The sequence below is a fragment of the Vespula vulgaris genome, chromosome 10 (assembly GCF_905475345.1).
Source record: "Vespula vulgaris chromosome 10, iyVesVulg1.1, whole genome shotgun sequence".
Taxonomy (NCBI): Eukaryota; Metazoa; Arthropoda; class Insecta; order Hymenoptera; family Vespidae; genus Vespula; species Vespula vulgaris.
In genome coordinates, this window is record NC_066595.1 from 5,257,491 (window position 1) to 5,281,888 (window position 24,398).

A 24,398-nucleotide genomic window follows, 5' to 3' on the forward strand; every position below is an offset into this window, starting at 1 on the left:
AAAGAGAGAATAGGGTGGAAATAGTGGGAGCAGAGGAAGAAGAGAAGTCGAGAAACGCAAGCGCAAACATCCATACACTATTCGAGAAGGTACCTCAGCCTTCGTTGTAATTGTGCTCATATGTACACTCCCAGACAAAAAGATACATCAGAATATTATTGTCGAATTTAATGAATAATTATTTATTATTGGATTAACATTTTTTTATTATTGGATTGAACAATGTTTAATCACTTAAAAACTATGATTAAGTATTACTCTTTGTTAAACATTTAATATTATTATCTTTTGTACATATATTTGATTATTTCTTGATATGCTCCATATAATTTCATATTTATCTTATATCACGAACAAATTGGAGAGAAAATAATTTACATTGCTTAATATCTTTTATTAAATAACATTGTCATTGAAAATATTTTCATGATTAAGATTAGATACACGCAAATTCAATTATTTTAGAACTAATAGCAGTGAAGAATTCTTCGAGATAAGTATTATTCATTAAGAATATTATTTATGTAACTTCACACCATAAATTTTAAACATTTAAATATTACTAATAATCTTTAATCTCTCTAGAACGATATAAAGTCATAAAAGTTCATAAAAAATACTTTATAATTATAGAAAAATATTTTAAACTTTTTCGTATACATCAATGTAGTCAATATATCTATACATATGAAGTAACTAATTAGACACGCCATATTTTCGCAAAAAATCTAATTTATTAACAGAGTCATATGATAGTAGAGTCCCTCGAATGAAATGCACAATCAGTACCTAACTTCATACGTTAGATAGCGCTAGAAGTACTAAAACGTGATATTTTTTATAGTTTAGTTGTGTCTTGCGAAACCTAGATGGCGTAACTTGTACTGTTTGTGAGTTTTTTAAGTCCAATGTATTCCTACGCCGCTACTTTGTAAAAAAGATCTGTCTTGCTAGAAGAAAAATGTGATACGATTATAAAATTGCGGTGCACTTTTTAAAATAATTATTAATATCTTTTACTAAATGTCATACAGGTACAAACTTTCTTTATTTTTACATCGATAACTTTCATTATTTTTATATAACAATTACGTAATATTTATTTATACTTATTTTTTATTTCACGTTTTATGCTTGAAATCTTTTGACATATTAATAGCATTATATCATTTCTCTCTCCGTATTTAATAATTTATATCGATAGATCTTAATTTCTGAACGTTTATTATCTTTTTGTGTTTCATAAAATTTTAAGGTAAAATATTGTAACAGAAGTGAATGACTGAATTTTATTGCAGTTGCATATAAGTTATCTTCTACGTCGTTTTACGTTCGTAACATTATTCAAATTGTAATATTATCTCGATACTTCGTTTAATTATTTACTGAATTATTTATTATCTCAATCATTTTAAAAATCTCATTATTGAAAAAAGCTATATTGAATTTTCTATGTTAAAATAAATGAAAGAAAAAATAATATATTAAAATTCAGTTCGTAAAATTGAAACATTTAAAAATTGTCATGTTATTGGTCGAAGTTCATTCGATACATGTATTCTACTACAAATTGAACGAATATCGTTGCTCTCTACTTTTCGACATTACAATTGGTCGAATAAGGAAAGATGGGCTTTGTTATTGGTTATGATGTGGAAAACAAAGAACCAATCCATATATAGCTTATTATTCTTTTCACTCATAAACGATCACAAAAGAAACTTCGTTATTACCACTGTATTCGTTATATTGCTTTCTCTTCTATATTATATTTTTCCAATCGTATATAAACATACACAACAACGCAGCAGTTACAAGCGTATGCGCATGCGACCACTAATATATATCCTATAATATGTATATTTCAAGGAATATGGTGGACCTTTTCAAGGTCACAAATTTTCAATATCGCGACATTAAAGACGCCTTACGCGAGTGTCATTATTGGGTTAAGCTGTGACCGAAATACAGTGGAAGAATAAGAGTGCATATTTGCTGTATCCGTTTCTTGCCTAAATTTGTCTTCGATATTCATGGATTTTGTATTCTATAAAAATTTAAAGATCGTGCTGCCGCCTGCGAGGCGTCAATACAGAAGAGCGAACTGAGTGTAATTTAGAAATCGCGTGGATTATCGTATGAAATAAAATAGGATTAAGAACCAAGCTTGATAATATAAATTAAAGATGGCACGGTTGAGCATTGGTGCATTATCGATGTGGTCAAATAAATATGATTCCGTATGAAAGCTAATGATTCGCCATAAATATGTGTAGAAGCCATAAGATCTTTCTTCGATGGAATGCAGGTACTTCACCGAAGAAGGAAAGAAAATTGTATCCTGCGAATCTCTGACTGAGAATTAGATAGGTAAGTAAGTATTCTTTCGTTATAACATCTAACCTATGTGATCGTTACACAGTGATGACGGTTAACGTGCTTAACAAACAACGGTATTGTCGCAAATCGGTGCAACGGTCATTGAAAGAGAGAAAAAGAAAGAGACATGTACACATACAAAAGCGTGCGCGCGCGCGCGCGCTTGTCCCCCCCCCCCCCCTCCCTCTCCCTCTCCCTCCCTCTCCCTCTCTTTCTCTCATACACATAAAGCTATATAATACGTAGCAAGTCTAACGCGATATGGCCGCTGCTCTGTAGAATTCGTTTGACGATCTAAGAAATTTATCTTGAAAGTGAACTTAGATGTAATTAATTTAGATTGAATTTTCAATTTCTTATTCTTCAACTATAGGTTAATTCATCTTTATGTTAGACACTGTTTATTGTTGTATCTCTGTTTTTAAAAGCACGATATAAGACACGTGTATGAGCTTTCTTTATGCATAGCTTTTCTACGATTTAACGTTCCAAATGCTTCTTTAGATTACCTCTATTACGAACATTTATTTTTCTTAAGAAGTGACTGATGTCCCTTAGATTTTAGGTGTTAGATTTCTACATCTAATATACAGCCTATAATATTTTCATTTATAATCATCGCATCGTATTAATACATTAACTTCGGAAAATATGAGTTTACTAAAAATTTTCAAATTGAACATTGTTATTGTAACAAAAATTATTTATTACCATGATTTGTAGTCATATCATATATCGTTATATGTTTGCTTTATGTTTTTAGTTTATGAAGTATTTTATTGCGTTCAATGTATGTTTTTATATAGATCATAAGCAAACTATATACACACTTAACACAATGGATGGCACAAGGGCAGCAGATGTCCTACCCTTGCTTCAAGAACGTTTGGCTATACTACCAGGTGGACGAGATCGTAGAGGAGGTCCAGTTATTGTTTTCCCAACTACTCCTAGAAGAGAACGTGCAAAACCAGAAGATTACCGTCGTTTGTTGCAATATCTTTTAGCCATTCCTGATGATGAAACCAGAGATCTAGGATTTACTGTGATAGTGGATATGCGTGGTGCTACTTGGGATTCTGTGAAAACAATTTTAAAGGTTTTGTTATGACATTTAAATTTTAATTTACGCTTAGAAGTTTTGTAAACAGTTAAAAAATATATTTGCAAAAAGATATGTAATATTAAAACAGTAGCATTCTCTTTAGAGAAATAATATTTTTATTTATTTTTACTCAATTAAGTATATTTTGTATAAAATTTAATTAAAATATAATAATACACAGTTTTTTCTATTGTTATAATAAGATAATAGATATTAAGATAATAGTAAATTTTTTAGTAAACATTTTATATTTATTTGATTAATATATTTTTTGTATACAAATACTTTAAAATATTTTTTTTATACATACACATAAGAATATTCTACATTGCATAAATGCGAAAGTTCTTAATAAACTAATTTCTTTTTTTTTTTTATTACCATTTAAGGTATTACATGAATACTTTCATCAATCGGTCTATGTTGCATTCATCATAAAGCCAGAGAATTTTTGGCAGAAACAAAGGACATCATTGGCTAAACAGAAAAAGTATAACTTTGAGGTAAATAAAAAATTTTCTGTCATTTGTATTAAATTTTTTTAATTTTATCTTTGATATATTTATTCTTAATTTAAGCATTACATGTACTGATGTAGACAGTGTAATGCTGCATGTTTTGTTACAAACATTAAGTGCACAAAGAACACATTTCAAAACATGTACAAAGTAAATATCCAATTCTGTGTAAATTTTTATATGCACTTATTTTTTGCACTTAAGCTGTTTAAATCAAACTAAAGTTATAAATATACCAGTTTTTTTTTGTGATATAAAAAATTCTTTAAATTAATTTTTTTACTAATTTCAGATCAATACAATTAGTTTAGAAGCTCTAACAAAAGTTATAGATCCTTCTCAACTGACATCTGATTTGGATGGTTCATTAGAGTATGATCATGCTCAATGGATCCAAACAAGATTAGCTGTAGAAGACTTCACTTGGCAAGCTGCTGATCTTTTAGATAGGTTGGACGATTTACAAGAAGACCTTAGTCGTAATGATTTTGCTGATGACGTTGGAGGTGCTAAACATGGTATTGACCTCCACAATGAGATGAAAAAGAAAATTTTGAAAATTCCTGTAGAAGAAATCGAAGTTGTTGCTCAACGTTTACTCCAAAAATTCGACAGTAATATGCATTTTACACTTTAATATATTGCTTCTTATGATTGTATTAAGTTAACAAATATTTGCCTTGTTTAGGCATGTCAACGCCAGGTGGGGAAGGAGGAAGTATCGAAAGCGGTGCTGCGGGCGGAACAGATTCAGACGGTCAGGCATTAGCGACATTAGTTATACAACATTTAGACTCTGTTCATGCAGCCCAACAGCATCTCTTGCAATTGTGGCACATCAAAAAAATGAAATTAGATCAATGCTTTCAGTTACGCTTGTTTGAACAGGATTGTGAAAAAATGTTTGACTGGATTTGTCATAATAGAGAAGGATTTCTTGCTAATTATGTGGAGATTGGACGTTCTTATCAACTTGCAAAGAATTTGCAAGAGGAACATAAACATTTTACCATGAGTTCAATGAATGTTTATGTGAATATCAATAAAACCCTTACAATGGCTGCGAGATTATTAGAGACGCAACATTATGCAGCGGGTCATGTACGAGCCGTTGCGAGTCGATTGGATAGAGCTTGGAAGGAATTTGCGGCTGGTCTCGATGAGCGTACTGCTGTTCTTGGCCTAAGTGTAGTGTTTCATCACAAAGCAGAGCAATATGTCGATAGTGTTGTTGGTTGGAGTCAAGCTTGTGATGCTAGCAATCTGCCTAATGAAATTCCTGTTCTCGAATCTCACATAAGACAGCATCAAACTCTTTATGAAGCAATGTGTCAAGCATATACAGAGGTAAAATATTTGATTTATAATATCTACTGGTATTTTAAATTTTATTTTTGCTTTACTAGAAAGTTTCCTTCCACAAATTAATACAATTATTAAAGGAGTGTTAGGAGTAATAAATAAATATGAAATAGAGATAAACACTAGGAAAATTAAATAACGTTTCACTTAAACGGGCATATAATTAATAGTGTATTTGCGACGTTACTGAATAAAAAAGATAATATCTTATTAATGGTATCGTTATAAAATAATGAGTAAACATTAAAATCATAAAATAAAAATTTTGTATACAAATCTAATATTCGACAGGTTTACAATGCATATCAGGCTCTTTTGAGTGGACTAGGCTCCATGCTGCAAGTATGTCATAGCAGAAGTACAGTCCATCGTTTGGATACATTTTACACTAATTATGTACGAAACAATTTTTTTCATTACTTCTAGTCGGTGAATATTTTTGCTTGGTATTTGGGTGCGGTTAAAAGCAACAGCCTTGTCTAAATCTTATGCAATAATTAACATAGGTGGACTAAACACTTGTTATTATGGACTTGTTAGGATGGAAGCTTTTATCATGAAACAAAGTTGAATTTCGTTTAATCGGTGAAAGGCGCCTAATTTTGGAATGAATTCGTAAAATACTGTTGTTTAGGTGCATAGTACCAGTAAGAAGCTTCTTTATCAACTGGATCATCTTGTGCAAGTCTGTAACCAACCACAGGGAATAGACCACACCATCCGCAAACATGTATGTCACTTAGTGTTTGGGAAAATATATAATTTCATTAATTTAATTCTCTTTATTGCATTAAAAAATTGTACATTTTCGTCCATATATTCGTGCATAATTCGTAACAGATTCTTCTTCATTTTCTACAATTAGTTTCCTATAATTGCTTGTGCATGCAATTGATAAAGAGACTATGTAACTTCATTATGACTGCAAGCATGTAATGTAAGCAAATACTTTAACTGTCAGTCTTAAAGTCTCAACCATAACTTAGAAATTAATTAAATACGTATTAATATCTATTTATATATTACTTACTATTTTATCTGTTATAATTATTTTTTATATGAAAATATCAAGGATAAATAACATTTATCTTTATATATAAATCTTGTATTTATTTTACATTAATTTATATCTGCAAGTATTTGCTTATGTAATGACAAGTGTAATTATTACATGGCATACATATTAATATATTTTTTGGCTTTAATTAATTTTACATATTATATACGAAATTTGTGTCTCGTTTTTATGCATAGAGCCAAGATGGACATAATGCAGAAAGTCATGGTGGTATGAGTGGAAATCCAGCTGCAGATTACAGTGAGGGTGCATCCCATGTGTTAGCAGTTATTCATCAAATTTTAGGTCATCATAGAACATTGGAAGCTCGTTGGCACGCACGCAAAGTTAAATTACATCAACGTCTTGCTTTGAGGTATTTACAATTTTCTTAATTTTTGTTAAAGGATATCGCTTAATTTATTTGTTATGTGATATTAAAATAATTCCATTTATTTCGTTTTTTTCAATTTACAGATTATTTCAAGAAGATGTAAAACAAGTTCTTGATTGGCTAACTAATCACGGAGAAGTTTTTATTCGTAAAAATACAGGTGTAGGACGAAATCTTCAAAAAGCAAGAGTATATCAAAAAAGTCACGAACACTTTGAGAATGTTGCACAGGTAATACGCTATTTTACATAGATAAAATCTGCCTTAATCTGGAACAGTATTTACGTCATGTCATTATGTATATACACGTTTTTACAGAATACTTATACGAATGCAACAAAATTGCTTACTGCAGCAGAGGAATTAGCTCATACAGGAGAGTGTGCTGCCGATGAAATATACGCGGTAGCACAAGAATTGGAATCTCATGTTAGTAGATTTGCCGCGAGAGTCGAACAACGGCGTCGCAGATTAGATCTGGCAGTAGTGTTTTACACTCATGAAAAAGAGGTATATATGTGTGTGTATGCGTATGTGTTATGATCGTCGAGTGATATTACTTGCCAAATGATTAATGTAAATTTTTTCTGCACGCGTTATAGCTAAGCGGTTGGGTCGATGAATTACGACAAGAGTTGCAGCAAGAGGAAGTTGCAGAAAATTTGGAAACAGCAGAAAGATTACTTGATCAATGTGCACAGCATAGAGCGTCATGTCTTGAAGCTTGCGCTTCAACCATTGCGCAAGGTGAAGCATTGCTTCAAGAACTTCGAGAATCTACGGATGCACCCGATACTACAGGCTCTGTATGTATTAATCAATTAATGTATTTCAAACTTGAAACTGTTCAAAATGTCAGAGTTTTTTTAAATCACATTACGTGACGTTTCGCATCTTGCGAACGCGAAAATATTTCAGATATCTGCTGTAGAGAGTGCTCTTGATAGATTGGCTGGCTTACGGCAAGAATTGGAAGAATTATGGGCGACAAGAAAGTTAAGGTTAGAATTGTGTTTACGATTGCGCGTTTTCGAGAGAGATGCGTTAGAAGCCAGTGGTCAACTCGAAATGTGGGCACAAGACTTACAGGGATCTCCTCGCGAAGGTTCACCTGAACAGCTATTGCGTGTACACAATGACGGTGTTGCTCATATGCAAAATACTACGTTTCAAGTGTTACAACAAGGTCAAGAACTTGCACAGGTAAAAAAATTCTATTGATATTATTTTTAAAAATGATCCATATAGACTACTTTATAAAAAATCTTTTTTATGAAATTCTATTTTGTTACGATCATAGGTTCTAGAACAAGCTGGAGTTTGTATCATGGCAGATGGTCAGCATAGCGCTACGGCAAGAGTTCAAGTGCTTCTCGAATTTTTAAACGAAAGAGAAATGGATGCAGAAGATCTTGCAGAAATGCGAAGAGTTCGACTTGAACAAGCCGCGCAGTTGGTGCAATTACAAACAGATGCTACGCATGTAGCTAACTGGATTAGGAATGGAGAAGCTATGCTTTTAGCTTCTTTAAGGGTTCCCGAAAATCTACAGGACGCCGAACAACTGCGATTAGAACACGAACAGTTTCAAGTCGCTATAGAGAAAACGCATACCTCTGCTGTACAGGTAATTACGAATTATCTTTATCTTTTCATATCAATTATAAATATTTGTTATGTTATAATCGTGTCTTTGTAGGTAAAACATAGAGCTGATGCATTAGTAAGCGCAAACCATTATGATCCGAAGAGTATCCGAGAAGTAGCTGAAGATGTCACTAAAAGATGGCAACAATTGGTAACTTGTGCAGAAGAGAGGCATAAATTAGTAACCGCGAGTATAAATTTTTATAAAACAGCGGAACAAGTTCGATCGGTTCTCGATAGTTTAGAGCGTGAATATAAAAGGGACGAAGACTGGTGTTCCGGTGGGGAGAAAGGCGGCCAAGTACCTACTCTTGTGGCTAAACATCAGGAACAAAAAGAAGCATTTTTAAAAGCGTGTACTTTGGTGCGAAGAACTGCCGAGACATTCTTAAAGTATACTAATCGCAGTCTACAGTTTTACAATTATCAAGCAAATAGTGTTGGGTCAGAGAACAAAGTAAAAAGTTAGTGTCTTAAATTGGGATAAGTTCAATTGTGATTCTCCTTTAACACATTTTTATTTTTCTATCATCATGTTCATAGATATCTTAGAAGAATTGTTAAGTAAAGAAAATAAAGTACTTGAATATTGGACTCAACGAAAGAAACGCTTAGATCAATGTCATCAATATGTTCTTTTTGAGCGTAGTGCAAAACAAGCCATTGAATGGATAAGGGAGACTGGTGAATTGTATCTTGCGACGCACACAAACGTCGGAAAAAATCGTATAGAAAACGAGCAATTGTTACAAGAACATAACGAATTTAAAGGTGCAGCAAAGGTAAAATATTTTTAAAAAGAAAAAGCTAATGTTCATACATTAATAATCTTTATTTCGTTTCATTGTTAAATATAATAATAATAACATAACATATAAATATACATTTGATTTGTCATAATTATTGTTTACGTTATAGGAAACTAGGGAAAGAGTAAAATTGCTGATTCAGCTAGCAGACAATTTAGTTGAAAAAGGACATGCTCATGCTGCTGTTATTAAACAATCAGTGGCAGAGGTGGATCAACGTTATAAAGATTTTAGCATGCGAATGAATTGCTACAAGACACAAATTGAAGATGATTTGGGTATACAATCCGACGATGGCCATAAAGATTTAGCTATAGACCGTAATTCCGATCCTTTATTGGAAGAGAAAATTAAAGGAAAAGATTTAAAAGAATTGAACGAAGAAAAGCGGAGATCAGCTAGGCGAAAAGAGTATGTTTCATATTAACTTTACAAAATTGAGAAAAGACGAGATTTGTGTATACTTTTGTAAATATATTTTCTTTATTTTAATTCAGGTTCATTATGGCCGAATTGTTGCAAACCGAACGTACATATGTTAAAGATTTGGAAACTTGTATTCGCTGTTTCTTGGAAGAAACGCGTAATGGAAAGGGAAACGTACCAACAGGATTGCAAGGTCGAGAATCTATAATCTTTTCCAATATGGAAGAGATACATCAATTTCATAGCAATATATTCCTTCGTGAGTTGGAAAAATATGAAACTATGCCCGAAGACGTTGGACACTGTTTCGTGACTTGGGTAAATAACACGTTATTTAATAAAATTCTGGAATAATCTAATAAATTATTTTGATGACTGTTTATAAAATAATACGTTGTTGTTTGTAGGCTCCGAAATTCGATATGTATGTGACTTATTGTAAGAATAAACCAGAAAGTAATCAATTATTAGTTACGCATGGAGGTACATGGTTTGAAGAATTACAGAGAAAACAAAAAGTTGAACACCCAATTGCTGCATACCTCATAAAACCAGTGCAAAGGATCACGAAGTATCAGCTTTTGCTTAAGGATCTTCAAGTACGTAAATATAATTGGTAGACAATTTTGACCGATTCTCTCGTAAATACAAATGCTTTATAATATTAATATTTTTGAATACAGGCTTGCTGTCAAGAAGGACAAGGTGAAATTAAAGATGGATTGGAAGTGATGTTGAATGTGCCTAAAAAAGCAAACGATGCCTTACATTTAAGCCTATTAGAGGGTTGTGATGTCAGGATAGATACTCTTGGAGATGTAGTATTACAAGATTCATTTACGGTATGGGATCCAAAGCAGCTGATCAGAAAAGGCAGAGATCGTCATATATTTCTTTTCGAATTATACTTATTGTTTAGTAAAGAAGTAAAAGATTCAGCTGGAAAGGTTTGTATATTTGACAAAGCAATTGTAGATGGTCTGTAACATAAATTTTATGTTAGCCATATGTTTTTCGTGATTTATCAGGTAAAATACATTTACAAAAGTCGTTTAATGACTTCTGAATTGGGTGTCACCGAGCACATCGAAGGAGACGAATGTAAGTTTGCCGTATGGACTGGAAGAGCACCAACCGGCGACACCCGTGTGGTTTTAAGAGCGAATTCCATGGAGGCGAAGCAATTGTGGGTCAAAAGATTGCGCGAAGTAATACAAGAAACCTACTTCAGCTTGAGTATGCCGAAGAGTCCTGCCAAGAAGAGTTCAAGCCAGCGATCGAGTAGAGATTTGGAGGAATGTGCATCTTTGAACGACAGTGTGGAAAATTTGGACAGGAACTCATTGGCTTCGTTTGGTTCGACGAATACAACGGATTCAGACAAGGTAACTATCGTATTTTATGTCGTAGAAAGCGGAAATTGATCATTTTAGCGTACATTTGTTCCTTACATCCTGTGACAAGTAGAAGATGTTATTTTAGCTCGTGAAATGATCGTTTATATAATAGTTTAATCGCATCACGTAAAACGATGTGTGCGTCTTTTGATAAATGATACAGCGAAAAAAAAATATATTTAAAAAAAATAAACGTATTTTTTGACTAAAAAATAATATACATTTTGAAACGAAAAAGAAAAAGAAATGATTGTCGGCAATCTTCCTTCTGAAATTGATTTTCAAGGGTTTTATACGCAATGCAGTAGGATTTAATTTACTTAATCGTACGATATCCTGCAGTCGAGGACGAGACATTAAAGTCAGCTGCCCCGGTTAGATGGTGACTGCGCACTGAGAATTTCCTCCAGGAGAAAACATCGATGAAAGGCGTTATCGAGCATCCCTCCCTTCTTCCTCTCGATAAGCCCATTCCACCTACCGAGGCATTTGGAGAGGCGCTCACGGCGTTGATACTCGATTCTAGGAAGGGTGCGATTAGTACGGGCGCGACTGTCGGCCCGGGCGGACTCGTTTGGAGTGTCGTGTCTCGTCCCGTCCTGACCTACCTTGCAGATACTGTTCTCTCTGTTTTTCTCTTGTCTCTCGTCTCTTGTCACACGTCACGTCACGTCACGTCACGTCACGTCTTTTCTCGGCTTGTCTCGTCTTGTCTTTTCTCGTCACACGCGTTTTCTTTTTAACGGTGAAACGTATCTCGCGTGTCGAAAAAAAAGCAAGAAAAAAAAAGACCCACTCGAAAATGGCTGTCGGCTGTTTGCGCCGATGTATCCTTCCTTCGTCGTTCTATTTCTCTCTTTACGAACCCTTCATTGAATTTCGTGTACGAATCATTGCGTATGAAAGACAGTAAGTCGTAAAAAAATATCATTATGACGTCACCAGCCGGAAAACCGGCAACGATTGCCCAAAAGGCACGCAGAAAGATCTCTTTACCGTGGTTCAGACAGACCTCGGTTACACCACCTCACGCGACCCTCGCCAGGCAGCACACCATCGATACCCCGGGCTCTTTTCAAGCTCGGCTTTTGCGCCGCCAACCCTCTCTGTCTCAGGTATTCTCTCTCTCTTTCTCTCTCCCTCCCTCTCTCTCTCTCATTTTTTCTATATTCTTCCTTCCACCCTCCCTCTCTCTTTTTTTTTCTCTCTTTCTTTCGTTGTTTTTTCCCTTTTTTCTTCTTTTTGTCCTTTGTCCTTTTACTCGCCATCCCGTCTGTGGCATCTCGATTGTGCGCGTGAGCGCACGGTTAAGCGCATCCAACTGTAATCGATGTTTCACTATTGGACCTTCCCGAATTTATCGCTAGTCATCTAATACGCCATAATTTGTTTTCTTTTAAACGAACACAACTCCGATAGTTAAGTTTATTTTTCACCGTCGTCACTCTTTTACTCAACATCCTCGCTAAAGATCATTGATGTTAGCTTGCATTATTAGCTTTTTATGTGCCAATTCGCGAGCAGTTTTTTGCAACCAATTCTTGCGAACTGTTGCCCTTGAGTGCCACGTTGTGCTTGCGCGAATCATTTCCTAATATAGACGTAGGTTAAATGTAATAACCGCAACATATAATCGCTCGTCGACCGCGAAAAGAGCGATAAAGAAAACTCTCTCATGAGATCGCTCGCTAACGGTACAAATTATGGTATTTACGGCATTTATTCGTATGCCATCTGACGTATTAGACATTAGAAATTATAATCGTTTGATCGTAAGACTTGGAAACTAAGTTTTTGGCGAGCATGACTTTACCTAAATATATTTTGTTCTATTAAATTAGACATTTTTGTCAATCGTATGAATGTTTACCTGTACTCGGTCCTTTGGACTTCTCGTACATATCCGTATGGGTTCGATCTAATACGGATTTTGGCGCGTGGAATAGTCTATTTTCGTCATGGAATGCGCGAATACGAAAGAGAGAAAGAGAGAGAGAGAGAGAGAGTGAGAAATTAAGAAAGAAAAAAAAGAAGAGAGAGAGAGAGAGAGTCGGGCTGAGGACAGTCCAGATAAAACGTATTCGTTTTTCTTTTCTTAAAAATACGAAACTGAAACGGAATGTTGATATTTCGATAAATCATAAATATTAGCTTCCTAACTAAAATTATATACCGTTTTTACATCGTTCTTTTATCTTCCTAATTGCAGTAAACTTTTTTATGGACGCGTACACATAATCGGAATCTACTCTAAGAAGTTTTCCTGTTTCGAGTAAATGACTCCTTGTACTCTAAAAATGAAGCACTCTTCTCGTAAATATCGTCTAAACGATTACACGGACCGATCGAACCTATTTCAGCGAACGTAGCACATTAGACGCTCCAACGGTCCGTAAATTCAAAGACGATTTCTCGATGATGTCGGTTCCAAGTTTGTATCTGCGTATGGCGTGTACTCTCTCTCTCTCTCTCTCTTTCTCTCTCTCTCTCCACTCATAAAATCCGGTACCCTGATGCGTTCGTTTGCTTACTTTCCCACGTTAAAATACTTCGTTCTTTCCTTCTTTCAGTGGAGTGAACCATGAATAGAAAAATACGAGAAAATAAATTAGGAAGACAAATTGCTATTTTTTCGATTTTCATTCTTAGACTGGTGTAGCCGAAATGACTTGGGTCGTTGCGGATCATCTAGCAGCACCAGGATCTAGAGAGCTGACGGTGACGAAAGGCCAGCAAGTGGAAGTCTTAGAAAATGGTAGCGGTAATGGAAATGCCAGTGGAATCGTTGGTACTGGTGAATGGACATTGGTACGTTTACCACTCGCACCGGGACAAACAGATCCACCAGCAGAAGGTCTTGTACCTACGAGCGCTTTGAAACAACCACCAAGTAATTCCTGTAAGACCTCACCATCGAGAAAGCCACCCAATCAACAACAAACATTGCTTCAACAGCAGCAACTTAATCAATCGGTGACCGGTCAACAACAACTCGTTATGGTAGTCGGTACAGCAGCATCATCCCCAGCTTCGACTTTAACACCGTCGAGCGAAGAATTGGGTAAGTTTTTTCAAGAGTTGCTTTTCGATAATTGCCTTGGTAACGACACAATCGAGTTAACGTTCGACGAGTAGAAGAGAACAAGAGAATAGGCCACGCTTGATAACAGTTGAAAGAGGCAGATGACGAGATCCGTACTTGTACGTATACTAGGAGACCCGAGCGCTCGATCAATACGACGCACGGGACACGAATGTCCTTGACCACTTGGCAGCCTGGGGCTAGCTTCACGGTCAAACTGGGCGTCGATCATTCGACACGACCTATGGCAATTCATGATCAGACAAGAAAGTATCCGTTGCTCCTATTTTTTTCTCCGTGTCTCAAATTGTCAAACTAGCAGAGGGGCGATGGACGATGCGGACCGACAATGAGGAAGGAGAAGGGGATGGATCGAAGAAAAATAAGCGAGGGCAAAGTACGATGAGGATGCTTCGAAGACATGACAAACTTTTTCCTTGAGAAATTGAGAAGGCAGATAGAATGAAAGAGTCACGCAAGCTTTCTCTTAAGCCTGTGTGCTGCATCTAAAAATAAGAGAGTAACGTCGGGCCGATATCATAGAAGTATACCTCGATATATGAGGCGGTTACGCTTACCACTTTCGATTCACCCATTTTATTATCCCCGTTTGGATAGTAGAGATAATAATCGTTTATAAGTCTAGCGATGATACAATGATCTAAAATCCAAAGTCGATCGATTTTATTTGTACTCGCTTTGCAAAGGAGTTACGTAATGATATCAATGAAACTAAAGGATCGATAGAAATCGAATTTTCTGAAATAAGACAAAATTACTTTATGTCTAAATAAGATAGAACGTATTTTATAGTAAAATCGCGTATAAAGGAGTCCGATTGATATCTGTATCATTACTGTTATCGCTATCGTTATCGCAAATGATTATAACGATCTTTGTCTTCTTATTGCTTTCAGAAATTATTGGAAGCGATGGCAGCTCAGCTAGTACCAGTTCACCTGGAAATAAAAGACGCGGTTTTAGCGGGTGAGTAGCTTTATAACGCGTTTTCTGATTAATGACGAATTCTTTCAAACATAATATTCCTAGGAATATACGGTCGCGTGCAAATGTGTCGAATGATTAAATTCATCGATATCTTTTACGTATAGTGACATGCGAGAAGGTTATGTTTCTTTGTGGGTTCATATAAGTTATTAGTCTTTAATAATATATTTACCAACATTAAATTGTTATATGCGCAGAAATAATGGAATCGACGTGATAATGTTGTAAAGGATATGCCAATGAAATGTTAAGACGATTAATCATAACAATATTAACATTATTTCTTTCGTAAAAATAATTGAATTTACTTTGCATCAGAATGTTCGAAATTTAACCTATAAATTTTGCACACATCAACGTGCACGTTTATTTTATATATAATAAACATTTAAAGTAATAAGCATGAGTTTATAAAATATTAAAAAATATGTTATAGACCGATATTTGTTTATGACAGTACATTTATATGTAAATAAGATGCATAACAATCAGACTCTGTAAGTCTGATACGGTAATATAAAATCATAACGAGTCGAAAGTACTTAACCTAATTACTAATAGAAAGCGCACGCTTGGTTATTAGCAATTGGCCAACGTGCATAGTGAGTGCCGAGTCAAACAGCATTGGACATAGTGGCGATTCTCTTTAACGCCTATCCCCGCTCTCATTGTTTTCACTGGCGACACGGCAGGCACAACTGTGTCCGCGTTTATTAATAGCAATAAAATGAAGATGATGTGGTAGGAGAAATGCGTTCGCTGCCAGTACGTTGCGTTTCTCTCCCTATCATTCGTCGCGTTCTCGAATTATGCCTTCCGATGCGTAACTCTTTAAGAAAGTAAATGATATCGTCGTGAAACTTGGATATCGTCGCGAAATTTCGTTAACGTGCTGGGTAATACGAAGAGTTCGTTGGTGTGTCGCAGGAGAAAGTGGTTACCACCTCCGTTGCGTAAACTCAGCCAAGGCAAGGTCGATAAGGTCGTCTCAACGTCGTCGTCGGCTGCGTCAACGGCTGCTGCCGCCACCGTTAACAGTGGCATTCCGCTAGCATCGACGTCTTTATCAACGGTGACGACAGCGACGACGACGACAACGACGACTGCTATTTCTTCTATTACTGTTACTACAACGGGAACGACGACAACGACAACGCCGACGACGACGGCAGCAGTAAAAAATACGACAACGGTGGCAACGGTAACGCCAAGCGGCAAAAACATTGGATCCTTAAAAAAGGGCAGCTCGGACAAACGTTTCAAGCTGCCATCAGGAGCTGTTGAACAAAAACGTGCCGTTACTGTTTCTGCTGGAAACGTGAGGATTGTCTCCGAGTTTGAGCCTTTAACGGGAGCCGAGGAGGTTGAAAGAGAGGAAGAGGAGGAAGAGGAAGAAGAGGAAGAACACGTTGAAATTTCCGAAACGATATCTGCGACTTACGACGACGGTGAAGGTAACGTCTTTCACGAACAAAATGGCACCGAGGATGGTGAAGATGACTTGGAATTACCGCCACCGATGAAACCGATTACCGAGCCCATTTTAGTCGCTGCCGGTAATGGACCCCCTGGTTCAACGATACCCGACGAATTACCTGGAAAAAGAGTGAGTATACTAGCTCCGTTATTTCCATATTGCGTATTCTTATTTTTCTTATCTTTTTAGGCATCTGAGTGTTCCAGCAAAATACTCGACGGAGCCACAACGGCGGATTTAGCAGAAATCGAGCAGATCGTAAAGGAAAGGATGGTAAGTTTCGTGCGTTGTTTTATTTCATTTCGTTTTATTATTTCTTGATGAAACTTTTGATCATAGGAACAACACACCGAGAATCAAGAAAGGCATAGTCTGATGCGAACGGAAAGGACAACAGCAGGTGGTAGAGGCTCGAGCGATGGCGAGAATAATTATGCTCGTGCTACAAGTCCATCGCATGTTTCCGAAGAATCCGATCCCGAAACTGCGGCTTTGACTAAAAGGCAATTTGTTATTCGCGAATTGGTCGATACAGAAAGAGATTATGTCAACGATCTCAAACAAATTGTCGAAGGATATATGATGTTAATGCGTGATCCAGAGAGCGACATTCCACTTCCTGATGATCTTCGAGCTGGGAAAGACAAAATGGTATTTGGTAACATAGAAGCGATCTACGAATGGCACAGAGAGTGAGTATACGATTGCTGGCGCGAGCCATTTCGTTTTCTCTTTTTTATCTTATTTTTTTTTCTTTGCGTATATCAACAAGTGAAAATTTTACGACTTGCGAGCCAACATGCTAACATAATAATCTCTTGTATTCTCAGCTTTTTTTTGAAAGCTTTGGAGAACTGCATAAAATGCCCGGAAGAACTCGGTCCTCTCTTTAAAAGATATGAGAGGAAGTTGCACATGTACGTCGTTTATTGTCAAAATAAACCCGTTTCTGAATACATCGTGTCAGAATATATATATACTTACTTCGAGGTAATTACAATTATTTGTGCCATCTTTTCTTCAATGTAACAAACACGTTTGTTATAATTAATACATTTTGTTATGTGTTAATGTATCTAAATTCTTTCTGGCCATGAAATATAATTATATTTCGATATATTATAGGAATTGAGGCAGAAACTTGGACATCGTCTGCAGCTTTGCGATTTGTTGATAAAACCCGTGCAAAGGATTACAAAGTATCAACTGCTCCTTCGTGAGGCATTGCGTTTGACCGAGCGTACTCAGAGATTATCAGAAATCGAAGGACTTAAAGCAGCGGTTCATGTTATGCGAGTTATACCAAAAGCGGCTAATGACATGATGGACGTGGGGAGATTGCAAGGTTTTGATGTAAGTTAAAAATATCAAATCAATTTCGAATGGTAGGTTAATCACCTGTTAGCCTTTTTTTTTAAGTGTTTACGTAACATTTACAATTCATGCTTATAATATATTCTTGAACGACATATTGTATGTTAGAAAATTTTAGTATTTTACGTCCTCTTTTATTCTTTTCGTTTGAAGGGTAAAATAACAGCACAGGGTAAACTTCTGTTACACGGGCCTTTATTAGTGTCAGAAATATCGAGCATGCCAACGAGAGGAAAAGAGTGGCACGTTTTTCTTTTCGAGCAAAATATTATCTTCAGCGAAGCTGTTGGTAAGAAGACTCAATTCACCAACCCAGCCTACATATATAAAGCTCATATACAGGTAATTTTTTCATATTTTTTATAACAACATGTATGCGATTTATCGCAAGAGACTACGAATTATCGTTACTATAAATTTTGTATAAGTCGGTTTGGTAATGTGAAAACGCTACGAAACTAAAAAAATTTGAACTTCGATTCGTTCGAATAGATTTTGTGGAAATAAATTGACTTGAGTTCATGCTCGATCCAAGTATTAAAATTTGATCGCGTATAAACATCGTAAAAAAAAAGAAAAAAAAAAAAGAGAAATGTATGTATTCGCCGGTATGTTTTCGTGCAGGTAAACAAAATGAGTCTCGAGGATTCGTACGACGATCCGGACAAATTTATGATTCGATCTACGGATCCTCGAAAGCCCGGTCTAGGATTTTATTGCAGCGTAGTAGAAGAAAATGGACCTCGCAGACAGGAATGGGTAGATACGATTACTGATATCCTACAAACACAACGTGACTTTCTCAAGGCGATACAGTCACCGATTGCCTACCAAAAGGAACTTACCAAAGATCCACTGTAAGCGTCTCTATTTAACACTGAATTACACTGACTCTCTTAACACTCGACCTGTGAATATTCGTTCCGACATATTTTTGTATATTTTATATAAAAAAAGAGATACAAGCGCTGTAAGCTAGATAACCGTAGTCGTCACCTAAATCATCACCTTCGTCCTTTTCCCTTGGATTCTTTAGTCACTACCCCTAGCACATGATCGACGTTCCTTCGATTATTCAAGGATCTTTTCTTCGTTGTTGCCATTCTTGTTGTTGTTGTTGTTGTTATCGTTGTTGTTCCTGTTAACACATATCATCGTCACTCATCGGAATCGTCATCGTTATTATCATCGTTATTCTTCTTCTTATAACGATATGTATTGTCATTATTTATTCCGTCATCACTCGAAATAGAGATATACTTCGTTACTCCTTTTCAATACTTGTATTTTCCAAATTTCCGTCATCCCCGTAGCAGCACGAATAACTATGCAAAACCTTTACTTTACGTACTACATACATACATACCTTCGACAGAAAAACGATCTATGTAAAGGAATATACGCTGTCGACGAATTATAAAGTGAAATTCAACTTTGTATTAACGTAATAACTTGTCCTAATGAAACTTCATCTAAAAGTAAAGCACAAGAAAAAGAAGAAAAAAGTGAAAAATATGAAAAATATGAAAAACGAACGTGTCGAGATCGAAAGGAGACATATTTTAAGAATACCGTAAAGGAAGAACTTATACTTTGAGTCGTATAAAATTCAAAAATGAAGTTAGACTTCTAGATAAATTAGAATCGGTTACGCTGAATGTCAAAGTACTTCTCCATTTCCAAATGGGTCAAATTTTGGTCTTTTGTCCCCTCTCCCTTTCTTCTCTCAAGCTCTATGGATCGTTGTATTACTCTTCCACAGCCACCTCTTGCTTCCAAGGCCTGTAAACGAGCGTTAATCCGTTCCAATGTGCATATACATAGTGCGTGCGTACGCGCGTGTGTGGGTGGTGTCTGGGGATGTGCGTGCGTGAAAATGCCCGCGCGCGTGCGTTTACGTATGTAAGTATTGTATACTTACGTATACGAAAATGCGTACATCGCGTACGGCATACGATGTACAATTCCACGCCTGGGGTGTGTGCCACGCTACTTAATGATATAATTATCGAGAATGTACAATATATTTATAATAATTTTAATAACGTTTATAAATACCATTATGAGGTATCTGGTGACGAGTACACTGTACATAGTACGTATTAATTCTCGAAAAGCATCAAAAAAGCAGGGCTATAATCAACTCGCGAAACGTAAATATTGTTTAGAATAAACTGTAAAATACGAAGACTGTGATTACAATGCGTCCTTCTTTCTCACGCCTACCTAATGTACCCGTGCATGCTACTAACGGCTTGTTTTATTATGATTTTCAGTGAACACAGTACTGCGAGAGACAATGTCGGACTCTGTTCTTTATGACTGTCGTTTCTTTTTCTCCTTTCTATGTTCCTCGACTTTTGTATCTTCATGAAACAATCCTATTATTTGTTTCCCCTTTGATTGCCCACGGAAGAATTCAATATCGTTGTACGATTACACCTTTCGATATGGTCGTGAGATTTTATTGTATTCCTTGAAAAGGAAGCTCTTTCTTTTCTCAAAGAACGTTTAAGTTTCCATTTATACTATTTCCATTGATGCTAATTGTTTAAGTTCACAAACACGCGCACAAATACACACATACACACAGATTTATTGTTTGAATGTAAAACGAGACCAATTAGAAATTTTATTTCATTCGATATTATTATTTCTTATTATTGTTAACGAATGATTTATTTTTGTTCCTTCTTCCTGTTGATATCGCACCAAATTCATGTCAAGACTCGTTCGACTTATATTTGATGTTTTTGACAAACTTACTTCCTGATCGATCAAATCAGATGCAATGATGATCCAAGTGATGCAATGACAATTGACCTGCTAGTATCTAAAAAAGTATAATGCTAGTTAAGACGAACCTTGACGCGTAGTACTGTGTTTTGTTTTCATTTATAATTTGCTGACATATAGCCGAGTTCCAACAACGGAGCCTGTGGTTCGAGAGACCATATCAGTAGCCCCGACGTTTTCGACAGCATCCCCTGGAACGATGAACAAAGAAAAGAGTATTCCTCAGCAGAAGATAACTCGACCGATTCAAAGGACTCAATACGGTGGTTTAGATTGCGAATTACCACGAACGCCAAGTCCGACAAAGAGTAGGCTTAACTTCCTCGATGGATTCAGGAATACTCTGCGCGCACGATCCCCAGTTCGTACTAATTCGATACCGGTGAGATATTTCTTAACGATTCATCGATTTTCATATTGATAATGCTAGCTGGATAATTCGCATTCTATAATTAGTATTCTTGATTGCAGCAAAGGGGCTCTTCTCCTTCTTGATGTCTGTCGCTAACTGCTATGTACTGCATTACCTTCTGTCGTCGCATCCACAAATCCTCGATCTTTTATTGTTAGAGAAATAGACCGAGCGAGACATTATCAGAAAAAGCGTACGATCGGGTCACTATTAGTTGTTGTGTTGTTGTCTTTTGCTAAGTGCACGCACGTTATAACTTTCGATCGGTTAAGAGTGTAACACCGTGAGATCGAGAAGCAAAAGAAGATTATTCTCCAACAACTAACACGCTAGCCTACCTAAAGTGAAAATATAGGATATAAAGCGACGGTTTTGATAGTATTACAGTACCCTAGGCTCGTTATTATTAATGTTATTTGCCATAAATGTTCAGACTATTAACAACAAAATAATAATTATATACTACTGTATTACTATACAAAACCATCGGATCTACTACCATTATTTTTGCTACTGCTGTTACTATATATTACAACTACTATGATTACTACTGCTACTACTACCACCACCACCATATTTATTACACTATTACCGTTTCTCTCTTTCTCTCTCTCTCTCTCTTTCTATCTTTCTCTCTACTACTGTTACTGCTATGCCAGTTTCTACGGCATCAGCTACAGCTACTATACCGTTATTAAAATCGTTACGACCACAATCATCACATTCTCTTCATCATCACTGGTCGCTGCAACTGTCGTTACTACTGCTATTATTATTCTATTGCTACTAACTACTACTGTACTATCTGCTACCACTGCATCATCCAGATAACTACTTTTAAACTTCTATAACTTTTGGTGAGCATGATAAAGCATTGAATGCGCTACTGTATCGGTAATTTGTTTGCATGAGAAATTTCACTAAATTTATAACAATGTACAATCTATAAAAGAACGAAATGGGAAAACAGTGATTAAACGATGTTATTATTTAGGTCGTTCCGGGTGCCCGAGTAAGATTGGCAGCCGACTGGGGAAAACTACGTGCCGGTGACGAACTTGTCGTTTCTCGTTTGGATGGCCCTGGATTAGTGGTTTCACATCATAATGAGAAAGAAGAACTTTGGATACCAGCTAGCCTTGTTCCAAATTTGTCTATAAGTAGAGCGTGGTCCTTCCGTCCGAGCAAAGTAGATTCTAATAAGGATATCGTACAGCCATTAGAAAGATCTTTAGAAAAAAAAGGAGCACCTACGCTCCTAGCAAGTACAGGTCTGATAAAGGCAACCGCTGGCGAGGACGTTAGACTTTCAGTAGAAATTATTAATGTCGAAGCAGCAACCGTTACATGGAAAAAAGAAGATGAGAAAGATAATCGAATTATTAAAGAAGGCGATCGATATCGATTTGAACAGACCGCTACTTTTCTGTATTTAGAAATTGTAAGATGTCGTCATTCGGATTCGGGAATATACCGGTGTTACGTTGAACATGACACTGGCTCTTGTTGGACAGAGATTTCCCTTTTCATCACAGGTATGTACCGAAAATTATTCTAACTTTTAACGATTATTATATAAAATATAACGTGATAGAATAAACGATGATTTTCAAATAATTGTTTTTAGGCGTAAGTGGTAGTACATGGGCACGAATCGTTGGTTCGACAAAAATCGAAATAGATTGGGAATATTCAAGTGTTGATTCATATAGTATAGAAGGTAGAACAGCACCTTCTCAAACTTGGGTTCTGATGGCAACGGACGTAAAACATCCACCAATGACTTTGGAATTACCACCTGGTGCATCTTATAGTTTCCGTGTTGTTGGAAAAAATGGAAACATTACTTCATCTTCCGCGGAAGTAACGTTGACTGGTTTCGAAGATAACTTAAATTGGGAAACCGAACAATTTATTGGAAGATATTTAGAACTAGATGAATTAGGAAAGGGTAGATTTGCAACTGTAAGACGTGCTAGAGATAAGGGAACGGGTCAAGAAGTGGCACTGAAACAAACTCCACGACACAAGCAACCACGTTCCCTAACTCGAGCCGAGTATGATTTGTTAGCGTCTAGTCATCATGGTAACATCATTAGAGCCTTTGCCCTATTTGAAAATGCTCCACGTCCAGGAATTGACACGATTGTACTAGAATTGTAAGTTATATCTATAAATGTAATTCCTTGAAATATTTAACACACTCGTTATATTTGGCTTTTCGATTTTATTAGAGTTCGAGGTCCAACGCTCTTCGTTTACCTTAGTAAAAAATCTGATTATACGGAAGGAATGGCCATCAAGTATGCGAGTCAGTTATTGTCAGCCCTTCAATGGTTACATAGACGTAACATAGCTCATTTAGATTTAAAACCTGAAAACGTACTAGTAGATCAAGATAGCGGTATAGTTAAATTAATAGATCTTGGCGAAGCAGTAAGGGGCCCAGTCGACGAAGTCGTACCGCCTGCTGATTTAGAATTCGCAGCACCAGAATTGGTACTTGGTAAACCTACGGGAACTTGTACGGATATGTGGGCTGCAGGTGTTTTCATTTATGTACTTTTAAGGTGACATATTAATTGATATTCTCGATTAAATCACAATGCTTTTTATATCCATTTGATGCTTATCAATTGCAATTATTATCGACAAAATAGACTTACTTGTTACATTTTACGTTTTAGCGGTGTATCGCCATTTCTAGATGATTCTGTAGAAGAAACGACTGCTAATATATTAAAATGCGATTTCTGTTTTCCCAATGAATATTTTGAAGCCATATCTAACGATGCAAAAGATCTTCTTGGAAGATTATTATGCTTACATGGCGAAGAAAGAGCTACCGCCGAAGCTACTTTAACATCACCTTGGTTTAAGGTAATAAAGGATTTTATGATAAAAAACATTCATCTTAATAACACACTGAAAATATTTTTGTCTATAGGCTCCGGCTAGCTCTGCAATATCGTCAATTAGATTGGCCGAATTTACCGAACGACGTGCGCATTGTTCCAAATCGCGACAAGATCATAATGAAAGATTCTATTCGTAATATTTTAAATAAATTAAAAATATTTCGAGCCTCCCCCCAAGTAATTTTATTGCATACATTGACTTAATAGTACTTAGAAGAATAATTTTTTTTTTTTTTT

At 36.0% G+C, this 24,398-nt stretch overlaps 1 protein-coding gene across 8 annotated transcripts; it reads left to right on the top strand.

Moving 5' to 3' along the window:
- The first annotated feature begins 1,798 nt into the window (after positions 1 to 1,798).
- LOC127066754 (triple functional domain protein) lies at positions 1,799 to 24,331 on the top strand. Of its 8 annotated transcripts, none has more exons than XM_051000841.1 (34): positions 1,819 to 2,370; positions 3,186 to 3,478; positions 3,874 to 3,987; positions 4,295 to 4,616; positions 4,691 to 5,349; positions 5,656 to 5,760; positions 6,619 to 6,797; positions 6,899 to 7,046; positions 7,134 to 7,325; positions 7,418 to 7,621; positions 7,734 to 8,018; positions 8,116 to 8,442; positions 8,515 to 8,926; positions 9,006 to 9,244; positions 9,381 to 9,682; positions 9,769 to 10,015; positions 10,105 to 10,296; positions 10,381 to 10,644; positions 10,726 to 11,082; positions 13,744 to 14,155; positions 15,094 to 15,163; positions 16,112 to 16,790; positions 16,851 to 16,934; positions 17,001 to 17,353; positions 17,492 to 17,651; positions 17,787 to 18,014; positions 18,189 to 18,377; positions 18,660 to 18,892; positions 20,952 to 21,213; positions 22,238 to 22,778; positions 22,871 to 23,402; positions 23,478 to 23,813; positions 23,931 to 24,123; positions 24,191 to 24,331. In XM_051000841.1, the coding sequence occupies exons 2-34, from the start codon at positions 3,218 to 3,220 to the stop codon at positions 24,296 to 24,298; spliced, it is 9,189 nt and encodes a 3,062-aa protein (XP_050856798.1). In that variant the 5' UTR covers positions 1,819 to 2,370; positions 3,186 to 3,217; the 3' UTR covers positions 24,299 to 24,331. The 8 variants fall into 8 exon arrangements, 6 of the variants coding, with proteins under 6 accessions (XP_050856803.1, XP_050856798.1, XP_050856801.1 ...); XM_051000844.1 differs by having other exon boundaries at positions 4,706 to 5,349; XM_051000843.1 differs by lacking the exon at positions 5,656 to 5,760 and adding an exon at positions 5,999 to 6,094 and having other exon boundaries at positions 1,820 to 2,370.
- The last annotated feature ends 67 nt before the right edge of the window (positions 24,332 to 24,398 follow it).